At 38.8% G+C, this 14,841-nt stretch overlaps 1 protein-coding gene across 4 annotated transcripts in view; it reads left to right on the plus strand.

The window, feature by feature from the left end:
• The first annotated feature begins 2,814 nt into the window (after positions 1 to 2,814).
• Positions 2,815 to 14,841, plus strand: part of LOC134654960 (semaphorin-1A) — a 486,499-nt gene continuing 474,472 nt past the window's right edge. For all 4 annotated transcript variants that reach the window (XM_063510407.1, XM_063510409.1, XM_063510406.1 and 1 more), the window contains exon 1: positions 2,815 to 3,386. In XM_063510407.1, coding sequence (XP_063366477.1) covers positions 3,290 to 3,386 — 97 coding nt within the window. In that variant the 5' untranslated portion in view covers positions 2,815 to 3,289. The remainder of the gene's footprint in view (positions 3,387 to 14,841) is intronic.

Here is a 14,841-nt window from a genome sequence, read left to right on the forward strand (position 1 = left end):
ATAAATTATCCGACAACATTTCAAGTGTACTTAATATTTATTAAATGTGATATTTATAAGTACCTACGCACTTATAAGCACTGAAAGTCAGTGTTTGTATTTTTTTTGACGGGAAAAGTACGAACGCCCCGGGATAAGTGAGTATAAGATAAGTTCACACTAACAATTAATTATTGTTAAAATCACATGAGTCATGCCAGGATGCTGCCTAATAAGTGCGGTTTATGTCTCAAATTCGAAATTACGGATTATATATTATTTCAAAATCTCGGTGCTTGTAGCTCTGACGTTTCTGTTTGTTTACAATCATGTTTAGCATACGAAGATCCTATGTAAACCATAATAATAATCGTTTGGCCTGTTTACTGCTTAGTGGAGAATGTGACTTAACATCCGGTTATTGTATGTTATTATCTTAAATGGTGTGAACAAAGTGTCCTTGTGTTGGTAAGAAATAAAAAATACTTAAAAGAAATTTAAAAAACTCCACTGTTAGAGAAATACATTTATCTACTTACACATATATTTTAAACACTCTATTTGTTTTCTTACAACAAATTTCTTATCAGTGAAAAAGTTATTGTTGCTTAATATTTTGTTTTTGATGAAAACTCGTTTTTAATTCGTATTTTAACGTCTTTTATTATGTAGCACTCACAGAAACTAGCTTGTCACTCCCACAACAATCAACGGAGAGTACCTACCGAAATCCTAAGCCTCTGTTGTACTCGTAAGTCCGTCTGGTCGTATATCCTTCATTGAGCTTTATCTCAAGAACCGTAACTGTTTTTTCCCCAACGCTAGGCTAGCCTATTCTACAATTTTTTTTTGACCTGAGGGCCTTTTCCAGGCTTTCGTTTCCTTTTTTCGGGTTGGATTGTATAGAATTAGACTCATATTTAATTACACAAACGGGTCTACCGCGATATAATTTCATTGTTTTTACCTTTAATTCCGACGTTTCAGCTGAGTTGCACCAGCTGTGGTCACGGAAAGACTGACGCCCCAACAAATGTCAACGGAGATATTAATAAAACACCACTAAACTACCCGAAATTAGTTAATAAACCCGCGGTAGACCCGTTTGTGTAATTAAATATGTGTACAAAACGCGAGAGTTTAAAGTGTTAGAATTAGACTCTTCGCGGGCCTGATAGTTAATAGTTATATTCGATACAAGTGCGAAAAAGAGGAAATTCGAAACGAGTGGCGATAAATTAAAACACGACCGAAGGGAGTGTTTTAAATCGACACGAGTTGCGAATTACCTATTCGCACGTGTATCGAACAATGTTTTACAGTACATATGGCACTTTAAAGTTTCGACATACGCACGAAAAGTGCTATTTTACGCACTAGTGCGGAAAAGTAGCCCCATATGTACTGTAAAATCCATTTTCTCCGTTATAAAAAAGGGGAATACCCTACTTTCTCTACTCCGTGGCTTGCGTCTTCCAGAACTGCGGAACTGGTAACTTATTTTAGTAAAAGTCTCTTTTCGAGATAGTTAAAGGTTCTAGATAGGAAGTTAGTGTTCGTAATGATTTTATTAAATATCTTCATAATGCTCAGACGGCGATTCACGTCTCACCTAATTAACGTTTTATATCTGATTAATTGTACCTCATTTTCGCTAAAGAGTGGATTTATTATTGGATTTCGAAATCAGCCTTTAATCAGTAAAATCATCTGTCATATTTTATAAATCGCTGTCTGTGACTAGAGGACTTCCTGAGTGGCTCATAGATAATAATTGCCCACTATTGCAGCGATGCAACATACCTACTTGGCTAAAATCCTACCACAAGTTTTACCGTACTTCCCCTACGTTATTATTAATAAGTAGGTGTAAGGATAGTCTAGCGTGACATGTATATACAAAGATTATGATTATTATGTAACCGCAGCCAACGAAACTAAATCTGTGGCCACCATAATATTTTGTCAAAATGACTGTGATTTAGTGAATCAAATAAAAACGATTTAGCTACTACGTATATATTAGTTACGTCAATTGATCACTGCCAAATGAGAAAGTGGCCTTATTTGCTAGGATGGCAGACGCTCGACCATTGGTACTAAATCAAATGTTACCCATTATTACTTTTTATATTACGGGCTTTGCCTTTGACCTTAATCTTGGCGAAGAGTTTATTTTTCACTATCTTTTACTTTAGTAACTAACTGTATGCATGATTAGATACAAATATTTGGTAGTAGTTTATCGAACATAAAGAGAATGCCCGTTGCACGCTCTATGCAACGCTAAAGGGGCCATCGATAAAGGAGTCATGCACAATAATGTTTATTTTATCGATTTTCACACGGGCCGACAACAATGCATCTCACTGGTGCTCTAACAACGAACACGACTTAGTATGGTACGGTTCCAAACTGACCCAATAACGCTATAAGGGACGACCTTTGTCGAATTAAAAATAATGAAAAAGTTGCTAGGGCACCCCACCTTTCCACGAAAAATATTTCGACAAAGTTATATCCCTCTTTTTCATGAACCCGGATTTAGAACTTTGTGTTAGCAATGTTTGCATGTTGATTTTTTTTTGCTAGTGGTAACTAATAATAGATTAGTTTTATGACGTGTATAATTAAATGATCCATCATAAGACCTCTCTATGTTAAATAAATTCAATACCATTTGTTATAAGTAAACAATAAGTACTTTAGTTTACTATTGTATACCATAATATCAGTTGAATGGTTGGTAATGAATTTCAAAAAACACCGATAACTGATCGGTTAACAAGACAATTATAGACTGGGAGCCACCTACCTATTTATTAAGACGGTTCAACTCAGTCGTTAGGGAGGAGCCGTCAATTAGTAAAATCACGTCGACTGGTGTCTGGTTTTTTTTCCGGAAGGGGATTTATAATGCATGCTTAAACCCGCTTGTAAACTCAAAGTCGTAATTGCGACCTTACGATTCGCTGAACTGTCACGCCCCTAACGAATTTTTAATGCATCCAAAATCGTTTATAAACAAAGACTCCCCGCCAGTCCCAATTGCAGGTTTAGTGTTCATTAGGATATGCAGGCGCTTTTTTAACGCGATTATGACGTCGCAGGGTTGTATAGCCGAGGGTTGCGAGGAGGGCTGCGTCACGTGCGAGGTCCGCACTCCGCAACACCACGCATGCGAGACCGCGGGGCGCCGCCAGCGCCTGCGCGATCCGCCGGCAGTCAGTCCACCGCCGGCCGCCGCGCGCCCCGCCTGTGCCCCGCGCGTCGCGAGTGCTTCAAGTGATGTCGCTCTGTGACTAGTGCCATGCTCGTGCTCCGCTGTGCCCTGCTGGCGGCACTGCTCGCCGTCGCCGCCGCCGCCTGGCAGGAGAACGTGCGCCCGAAAGTCTTCGCCCAACTAGGTGAGTTCACCGCCACGGAAACGCAGCGGTGCAACAGACCTAATAGCTAGTGTTAAGTGAAGTTCACGACCGCGGCACAGCCAATGTTTATGTTGTTTTGTTTGGTGACAACGCGCGAACAAACGCTCCTTTCAAAAGTTTTCGTGTTTGTGTCAAAGTGTCATGAGTCCTCTGAGGGAATGTAAACAGAACGCGTCCTGTCTGTTAGGGACATTCTTATATGAATTGGTAAACGGAATCTTACAAGATAACTACAACACGCGATAGTTTATTGTTTACCCATCTGTTTGAATTAGGTATAATGTTCAAACATTACCCAAAGTTCTGAATCAAGTCTTGTCAACACATGTTCCAGACCAGTTTCAGGAATAGGCATGTTATTGTTCTCTGAATTAGTCTGAATATTGGGAAAACTTAATGTATACAAATACCTACACATAATTTGGCTAGCGCTTCAGACCTCTGTAGCCGTAGTTATACCACTTGCCAAAGAGAAATTACACAATCGTAAGGATCGTTATTTCGAGAATCCAGCGGTTACCTACGGTAAATCCCTAGGCTCTGTCAAGGACTTTCAATGTCTGGCTCTAAATCTTGTGTTGAAAATCGAACAAGTAAATAGAATATTTACGAATATTCGTCAATATAGGGAAAAAATATAATATGGGTACGTATGAAGCGGGTAAGTACTTACTTATTTGGATTTTTTTGATACTTTAAAGCCCTTTTATCGGGAAGTAAACCTAAAATATATTAGAAACGACAAACATCACATTATATAGATAGGTACATCACATAAAAAGCAAAGCCACAAAGTTATAATGCTTTTGCAAAATGAACAAATGCAATTTCAAATTGAGCAGACAACAACAATACCAGTTATCATGGAAAGATAAACGACAACGTTGCCATTCCGGCGACGCATTTGGAAACAGTCGGCCCATACAATACAAACAGTCAGGAACTGAAGTAACGAGTCGGAGTCACGCGACTCCTGCAGAAATAGTCGACTGTGTACTACTGTGCATTGTTTTATTGTGCAGCCTGCAATGCGGGGGACAGCCACGTGGCCCTCATTAGTGCAACACAAAGAGAAGCAGTTTGTTCTGCGTTTTGCAGCGAGGATTAGCGGATGCGATGCTTAACGTAGCGGACGGAACTTTGTCGATAGTCGCTTCAACGTGTTTGTTTTAATATGCTGGGAACTTTCGAGTCATCTGAGGCAAACTAAACTCCAGCCGATATCAAACAAGCGCTTTAAGCTTGCAACAATAGTCCACCACCGTTTAATGATAGTGATCAACGTAAATTAGACACGTTGACGTCACACATGGAGACGCGAATGTGTCGGACGCATATCCTGCCTCATATCCGGCCATTGTTTCGGATCGTTCGTATGTGTTATAATGTTTAATGTGCTGAGATTCTAATGTTAAGTAATTTGCAACTTAAGGCATTTGTCTTAAGTCGAGACAATCATGGGCTAAATGTATCCGTAATAGTCGGAGTAATGGAGCAATATTGAATTGACAAAATTAAGTTCGCGAGTTAATTAGTCCGCTACCAGTTACTGTGTTTGATGTAGAGACACTCGTGGCGAGTCAACACCTCTCATGTAATGTGATCCAGCGATCGAAACCAGAAGGGTCAGGTAGACCGCTTGCGGTTTAATATACGACCATTTATAGCGATGCGGGGTCTCGGAAAAAGTACTGAGCATGCGGTCACCGCTATATGAATTACACAACGATATCCATTCTCGAAATATCAACTTTATTAACCGCATATCAAATTAAAATATAGAAGTCATGGGAACGAATTGGAATCGAATTAGAAAAGTACTTTGTGCAACTGATACATCATTTGAAGCAATAAATACGAATGTTACGATGTTAATGAGATTTTTATTGAGAAAATTGTTATTCGTCGATAAGCGTTAGCCGTATCTGTCACCATTATTGGTCGTGAACTATTGAAGGGTAATTGAACTTGGTTAGAACAATTTGTCTCAATGCATAACGGTGAAGTGATGAATCGTGTTCCCAAGCGAGATGTGAAAGCGGCAGATAATGATAGGGTAAAATGCATTGTTGGCGATAGTTCAGTGATAGTTCATACGCCTTAGGAGATAAGTTGGTGCAATCTAACTAACCTAATTGCGAATAGTGTTGCACCAGCGTCCGGCGGCAGTAGATAGTGTTACTTGCTAAGTGTGGCACCAGGGTAAAGATTCCATTATAACTAGAGTGCCAGCGAGATAACGGACTATTTTACGAGTTTCAAAGTGTTCTTGTAATAACCAAGATAGGGGAAGCCAGTGTCATTTGTAGAAATGTTTCTCACAACAACACATTTTACTTGTATTCCAAATAACGGTTTGGCCATTTTGTGGATTGAATTAAACAAACATTCTTGCCCGATATCTTGTTAGATATCCTGTGTATATGTGTCCTGTTGGACATGGCATCGACATGGGTAAGATATATATTTCTGTCGGCCCCGATATTAAATATCGCTTAGGACGATGCAATGTGGAAGGCGGTACTTCAGTCATAAATTTAACTCCAATAACGACATCTGCCTATTTTTTTTTAAATACTTCAAGCATGAGAAGCATTTTCATTAGTCACATAAATAAAATGCGTCGGTTGTAAGGATAGGTTTCACTCTAAGTATATAACAACTTGATATTGTTATATTATTGGTCGATATGACGATCAAGACAAGACAAAACGAACAAGTCATACACATCCGAATGACATATTCTTATCAGGTAACTTTCATGCGGTATAAATAATACGGTAAGCTCTACTACCTTAGTGTCGTAGTAAGGTAGTAAATAATTTATAATAACTTTCGATATAACATTCACTAGTTATTGTCATACATATGGGCATATTTTTGAAGTGAAACTTCTTTAGCGGCGTTGGGCACTTTTTGAGGCGGGGAAAAAATGATAAACTCGAGACAGCGTAAGGCGATCACGTGACCGTAAGGCGATCACGTGACTGTAAGATTTAGATGGCCACTCATTTAGATGGCATTTAAATCAATAAAAAAAACTCAATGATATTACATGAAAAAGGTTCTAATCTTGTACGGGCTGAAATACGAGGATCTCACAGTTACATTCTAACTTTATATCACTCAAATATACGAGGGGCGTTCAAAATATTCTCGGTATTGATATCTTACAACCTCTTCTAAAATTTCTTTCGTTACTGGCCGCTAAGGTTTATTCATTGACATTAAAAAAAAGTATAATTCGAAGCGAGATGTTCTTTTGTTTTTCTGCAATTGCTGAACAAACATGAACATCATGTGGGAATTGACAATGTTAACTAAATTAGAACATCGATGCGTGATAAAATTCTTGACAAAACAGGGTAAAAATCAAAAAACCATAAAAGAGGAAATGGATTGTGTTTACCGTGAGTCTGCTCCTTCTTTATCTACCATTCAAAAGTGGTCAAGCGAGTTTAAACGTGGAAGGGAGAGTGTTGAAGACGACCCTAGACCTGGCCGGCCTGTAGTAGCTACTTCACAAGAAAATATTGATAAAGTGGAAAAACTTATATTGGAAGATGGTCGAGTGAAGGTAAAATCTATAGCACAAGTAACCAATCTCTCTATTGGTACCATACATGATATTATCCATGACCATCTTAATATGTCAAAAGTAAGTGCAAGATGGGTTCCGCGAATGCTGACTCGGCTTCAAAAAGGCATGCGTGTAGCTTGTTGTTCCGATTTTATTGACCTGTGCGGTGAAAATCCTGATGAGGTGCTGCAAAGAATAGTTACTGGAGATGAAACCTGGGTTCATCATTATGACCCAGAGAGTAAACAAGAGTCCATGCAGTGGCACATTAAGGGTTCAGCTCATCCCAAGAAGTTCAAGGTCATCCCTTCAGCTGGCAAGGTCATGGCCACGATATTTTGGGATTGTGAAGGAGTATTACAGATCGATTATAAAGAAAAAGATGTAAATATCACAGGACAGTACTACGCTAACATTCTACGTCAATTAAAGGATGCAATCAAAGAAAAGAGGCGAGGAAAGTTAACCAAAGGTGTTATGCTTCTGCATGACAACGCCCCCGTCCATACTGCTCATATTGCCAAGGCAGCTATTGTTGAATGTGGGTTTGAAACTGTTACTCACCCACCGTATAGTCCGGACTTAGCCCCCAGCGACTTCTTTTTGTTCCCCAATCTTAAAAAGGATCTGCGTGGAAATAAATTTTCCGATGATGAAGCATTGAAGGCGGCAGTGGAGGAGCATTTTTACACCAAAGATAAAAAATATTTTTATGCAGGATTAATAAAAATAATTGATCGATCTTTTAAGTGTATGAACATAGGGGGGGAGTATATTGAAAAATAAAAATATCAAACTTTTCGTACTTGTTTGTTTTCATTCTCATACCGAGAATATTTTGAATACCCCTCGTAGTTAAGTAAATAAAGCTACATCTTGATGAAATCGCTAATAAAAGTGAACTCTAGTACTGGTGAATAAAACTCAAAATATCATGACCAAATATATTTAGATGCGAGGTCTGCAAGGTAACTTTACAATTTCTATTCGAATTTTAAACAATTAACGCTAAAAATTTGAATTTCGAATTTTAAACAAGCTCACTGACCAGGAATTTCGGAACTAAAGTTTTTCAATAGAAAGGAGGATGGGTCAATTAGGTATACATAGTGCTGCAGACATTTGGACTAGTCATTGAGTTTTCACTTCTGTCGGCACTCCCTGAGAGCAACCCGTTGTTTTTTTTTTATATTTGAGCGTCGTATCGTGTAGTGTGGGTTAGAGAGCTAAAATTTTTAAATGAAATATTTTATGTACATAATATATTAGTGTTCGATATGATTACGTATCATTGTGTAAGTAATTAAGTATGTGTATAACTGGACAGTTATTGCAGGCGTTCCAAGTTAACCAGTACACATGTGATCTCGAGATAATTATGTAATATGTCTAATCAAAGCTTTATTTTATAGTTCAATTGGTGTATCTGAGACAATCGATTGGTAAGTGATGGGAACACAGGGCCTGTTAAGATCATACGACCGGTTCGTTTACGAGTGGGTAGGCTGTGGAGGGCTGAACTGGTTACTAAGTGAGATTTCTCTGACTCAGCGCAGATGAATCATGGCTCTATATCCAGCTATATGTTAAGATAGGTTAGTTTATGCTCTGATGTCATGGGTTTCACTCAACAAGCGCAAAAACTTGAAAAAAAGATTTTTGGAACGTGCACAATGAAAACTGGACTTTAACTTTCAAACAATAAGAGTGCTTACGGGTCTCCAAGAGGCCACCTGCATCGAAATTAAGCCTCAAGAGGGAGCAGTAATATTTATATCAAATATGAATAGGGGACTGAGTTAATATGGTATAAATCGTACAAATAGATACTTAGGTTTAAAAATCTCCCTAAAAACTAAGATTTATGACCCTTGACTTGAAACAGGTGCCGTCTCCAGTACGATTCCGTTGTTCACGAGTCACGTTGCATTATGGTTTCCGACACCCTCTTTTATGCTTGAACTGCGTGGATTATAGAACGTTTAAGTGGGACCATAAAATAACCATTCACGGACTACCTGAAGAAGAAATAAATTACTTAACAGGGTAAAGCTTTTATATCCGGGAATGTTTTGTATTGTACGTGTCGCGTTTTGCCTCGTGGGTGCTTATTGGGTTATACGTCAGAGCCGATACCCGAGGGACCAGTTATGTGGTGGGGTGCATAATTCTGTGACGCCAGTCTTGTTTACGATTGTACTCTCTTGTACAATTTATTAACCTACGGCGGGAAGCTCTTCGATTATGAAACTTATTTATCGCTGCAGCGATGCCGCAGGCTTTACGATGACAGTTAAGAAATTGCACGAACTTTTGCCGTTCCGATAGCGAGTAAAGCCACAATGGCGACCTAACTTATCAATTCCGCGACTCGTAAGTCAGTGTCGTCGCCTTTATCGTTGAAACCGCACAAAAGCGAATAAAAATCTAAAGCCGCGACCGCTAATTTACAAAAGGACAAAAGTTCAAACGTTCATCGACAACAATCGCTTTTAAGTCTCGGGAATGCGGCCGATGAGCACTATAAAATGTGCTTAATAGTAACGTGATATGGTGAGTAATGGATTGTGCAGCATCCTTGGAGTGTAGCGGTTTGATAATGGACTTTAATAGTGTCCGTTAAGGTGTTTTGTTGCTTGAATGGCGATGTTCTGAATGGTGGAAGCAAGTAGCTGTGCACGCACGTGCGTGCGGCGGCGTCGCGGCTTGAGGGTGGCGGGGGGTGGGACGAAGAAAGGGGGGCCATGGCGCCGCCTGGCGGGAGAGGGAAAAGTTTATGATGACGCGATATATTGTCTTCTCAGTGTGGGATTTATGATTCCGTTTGTTTTATTTTTTGGACACGTAGATTAATTTCTTATAGTTGTAAGGGCTGTCTATGATATTGTTTGTTAGCGGTTGCTCGTAAACAGCACTTGGTTTGATATTAACGGCCGCGGCACTTGTTCGTATCTGAAAGTGAGCTGCGAATAGTCATTGCGGCAGTTAACCGCATGTGCATAACATTTGTTGCTTGAGGCGTTTCCTTTGCGAGCTCGGACGCAAATGTAAGTTAGTTATTATTAGAAATGCAGTACCAGGAACGTTCTTTATGAGTAATTAGACTATTCCCGGGGCTTCGTTCAATAGTAAAAGCAGATGAAAGTTAACTTTGTTAACTTCTTGTAATTGAGCAGAAACGTAATAAGTAAGGTTACAGTCTACTTTTTGTTTACTAAATATTACTTTTATGCTAATTAAAAGTACTAGTAAGGCCAAATCTAGTGTATTGTGTGACAAAAAAAAAATAGAAATGACCGTTTCAATTTGAAAGCAGTCATTTGCAATTTCATTCGCACTGCAGTGTAATACAGTGTACCTCAACACTGTCATTGTATTCCTAAGCTTTATTCAACTTCCAAATATAATTAGCAATATAATATTACATATTCCAGGGGCCGATTTTTGAATATCGATCGCTCGATTTCGTCACTCGAAAATCGGTGGAAAACGGCGAAATGCTAATTTTTGAAATACGAGTGGTAGAAATTTGTAATCGATTGATATTGACCACTCGTTTACAATTCAATTAGTAGAATTTATATGCCTAGTAGTGGAGATATTACTGAACGAAATACACGAAATCGAGCGGTCGAAATTCAAAAATCGGCCTCCAGAAAGACAATTTGTTCAAGATTCGTACCAAAATTTAATCGAGTCACAATCAAGGGGCTGGTTTTATTAAACCCGTCCGACAAAACCAGTCCAAACATTGGTTTACTTATAAAAATATTTGTCGAGGGCGTCGTCGGCGCAAATACGGAAGCTTTTTAAAAAATAGTCCCAGTCAGTGTTAGACCTTTTGTAATGCAGTTTAAACCCGGATTATGAAGATAATAATGAACCAGGCTGGGGCGAATTCAATCACTTGCCTTGGCTCTATGAATACTTCGCTATTGTTGAAGTAGAAACATAATAAAAACATGGATACAATAAGGATTTGCAATGCTTTTATTGCGCAAAAAGCGTGATGCTTATTTAAAGCGTGTTTTTTATTTATTTTAAATTGAAATAAAAAAAGATTTTTACTTATTCCCTAGCAGATCAATTATAGTCATAGCCGATTGTGAATGAAGTTGAAAGTACTGAGGTTGTTTTCAGTAAGATAAAATAAATCCTAAATTGTATCGATATCTATAGCAAGTCTCCGAAACCATTAATCGCATCTTAGCTTACCAGCAACCGCATTTTAGCTTTTTTTTATACCGGAGTGATGAATTTAGTGATCTTGTTGTGTATGTTATTATGTAAAAGAAAAAGCCTTTATGGAGTCGGATTAAACTTTTTACTTTGCAATGGCTCACAATGTCATTTACTTCAAATAAGGAAAGTGTTAGTCTTTTGTCACAGATTGAGGTCAAAATTATCAATGTAATGGCTAATGGATGTAATAAAAAAACCTATTAGAATTTAAAACTAAACAAACCTTCATTGCCCCTATTAGCACGCTCATGCGCGATGCCAAAGCTAAAGAGGCCCTTACTCCAACAATAAATCTCCATTCGTCCTCATTTACACTGAGTTTCATTTACCCCTTCATTTGAAAAGGCCCGATGAATGCATAGCAGTCAATGGGACATAAGAAATGGGCCAGTGACGTGAGGCACTAGTCAAGTGAAACGTGTTTCCCGACCACTCCTGTGGGAGCTCGCGATTTCCTACTGTCTCCTAGAGTGCGTATTACTCTCGATAGAAAAACTTAAGTATAGAAGAAAGGGGAAAAGAAAAATATTGACTTGTGGAGTACTTATTTGAATATGAATATCGATGTCCAGTTTATTTATGATCCAACATCTTATGGAGAACATACACTAAGAAGATAACTACATATTTTATAAAACGACATTAAAAAGCACCTCTTTTTTCGGACATACATTTGTCCACTAAGTGTCCACTTATGTACTAAGAATAAAATTTTTAAGCTTGCACGAAGTACTTTTAGCTAGAAGATCGACCTTTAACTTGAAATTCTATGGGCACCTACCCCAATATCCCTGTACAATAGATAATATAGACATATCCACATATTCGAAATTCGATATGGAGATTGTATATGGGCTTTTGGAATAGGTACGTGTATGCAGTCGAAATTGGTTTGTTTACTCAAGTAACATCAAAGCGATCACAACCGCTCGGTCTCCAATCGAACTTCTATAACAATGTCAACAGTTTACTATAGCGCCTACCTACATGGCCACCCGTGCCATTGCCAAACTTACAGATTAAGTATCGTTAAAAAAAGGTAATAAAATTTACGGGATATTTCCTTTTCACGGACATTCAACAAACATTCAAGACTGGCACAGCAGATCTCATAAGTGTATTTAATACTAACTTCTATCCTAACATAGTGAAACATTTTAGTCGTCTTAATTTCCCTGCATTGGAGAGGGTTCTAGCTTCACTGGTTCCCCCTAATGAGCTGGAAGCCAGGTGTTCTTGCACAATGTACGCGGTAACAATAGGGGTAAGTCGCACCCTATTACGCGTGCCAGTAGAAATTTCCAATTGACTATTTTGTACGGGCGGGACAGCTGGTGGCCATGTGATTCGTGTTTATTAATCTCTGCCAATTGGAAAGGCAGTTTATATAAAAGTCGGTTTAGGTCGGGTCGAAACATCACATGCTTAAACAATTAAATCCGTGTTTTATCGGACGGATGTCGGAGCGAGAGTGTAGTATTTTATAACTAAAACTTGGTCGGTTTGCTAGAGTTGCAGTGCTTCGACTTAAAATTCAACGCTTATCGTCCTACGAATATGTATTTGTAATTTTTGAAGTGAAAACTTCTTTAGCGGCGCTGTGGTGATGGGGAAAAAATGCTAAACTCGCGAGAGCGTAAGACGTAAGATGTCATTGAGTTTTCACTTCTGTCGGCACTCCCGGGTGTTATATTTTACTTACTATTACTTTATTTCGCATATTTCTTATTTGATAAATGCTAGACGCGTAACACTATGAAGCACAATTCATTTCAAGTACCTCTGGCAAATACCACGTACCATTCACGAAGATCCTTATCTGCCGCCTTGGCATGAATATGCTACAGGATTTTAGTGCTCTAGCCAAGTCTATTCCGTAAAGTACCTCATTGGTCACAGCAGAACGATCTGTTTGAGATAGCAGCTTTACCAACACCAAGCACACCGTCTCGGACAATCCGGTATAAGGGTGATCTTGGATTAAGTGAGAGGAACTTTCGGGGGAGGTGTAATGTGGTGAATGTCCACTTTTAGTGTTTAGCAGTAACGCTTTGGTTTACTGCGACATAAACGCATATTGCTTGTGTCAGCGCAACCTAACGTGTATAAAACAATAGGCATTTAGAGAATAAACGTTCAGAATGTTCTTATACTATCACACATAAGGTGTTTGACTTCCACTAACTCCTCACCCGACTCTACTCGTCAATATACATAACATAGAAGAAACCTATAATATTTGATGGCGATCCAGACCAGTGAACCAACAAGGAACTAACACTCAAGAAAGAAGGAAAAATCAAGCAAGAAAAGAAAAAAAAGAAGAACCACTTTTTCAACACCAATCCACGCAGTCAGAACCAACCAGCTTATCAAGAATCAAGAAACAACCTGAGAAGAACCAACCAACATCAAAAAGCGGAAACCGCGTTAAGAAAAGAAATTAAGAAGAGACGAAGAAGGAAGAAAGAAGAGCGTTGTCCAGGGTTATCCCGGCTCGCAATTCAAGAGGTGTCCAGGGTTATCCCGGCCCACATCAAGAGGTGTCCAGGGTTATCCCGGCCCATGCTCGAGGGAGTCCAGGGTTAGCCCGGCCCGTCATCGTCGTCGGAGCAGAGGCAGCCATACGAAGCGTCAAGCGAGCGCCACATGGAGGTGCCAGCTCGCCAGGCCACGCAGCAATAGGATGTAAATCCTACATGTAATTTATGATTTTAATTAATTTTCTCTAAAAGCCAGCATTTTTTTCCAATTCAGTAGCAGTCATATTTAAATCATTCATAATTATTAAAGGTTGTCGCTAAACTCAATTTCGTCTCGAGCATAAAAAATTTTTCATAAGAAGTCATAATATAATATTAAATATAAAAGTGTCGAATAGTGTCCTCAATCATGTATGTTGCAATTTATAGCGCGTGCCACACTTTGTGCGCACGTCGACAGAAAACTTAACTAAGCCGCGAGACTTTGCCGCGAGTTAGAATATTTTAATAAGCGATGAATGAAATTTGATACATCGCATAACGATTAAATAATTAACAACTCAATTCAATAAAATTATTTTATTGTTTCTTAGTAATGATTGATACTTTAGCTACGTGTCGGACTGATCACCTGATATACAGCGAAAGTTTGATTTATTACATCATTTTTTTTTTAATTTTGGAAGTTAAATAATAATGTTTATTTTATAGAAAGCTTACAGTACGGTACAAGTTTGAAAGTTTTAAGGAGTTTAGGCACATTTATTTATAAAATGTGACCTTATAGCTAGAGCACTAGTCCTTCGTACTTGATCATAGTGTGATATACAGTATCCTCCGTGAAAGTTGTAGGAGACTTATTGTCTTAATGTATTTGTGTCTCTAGGTACAGGCAGAGCCGTACAGCCTGGCCTGATATGCCATTTTATAGAGTTGATAAAGGGTGACCATGCCCTAGGTGTTTATTGAAGAATTGCTATGGATAGCATTGATAGGTGAAGGTGCGCACAGAGGCGCAACCCAGTTATGTCCTTGATCATAGTCGACCTTATAGGTGTCCGTGAAAGGCTTAACATTTAATACGGCATTAGTTTATTTTATTATCAGAATTATGGGAGATACCGTAACT

Source organism: Cydia amplana, chromosome 16, assembly GCF_948474715.1.
Source record: "Cydia amplana chromosome 16, ilCydAmpl1.1, whole genome shotgun sequence".
Classification (NCBI taxonomy): Eukaryota; Metazoa; Arthropoda; class Insecta; order Lepidoptera; family Tortricidae; genus Cydia; species Cydia amplana.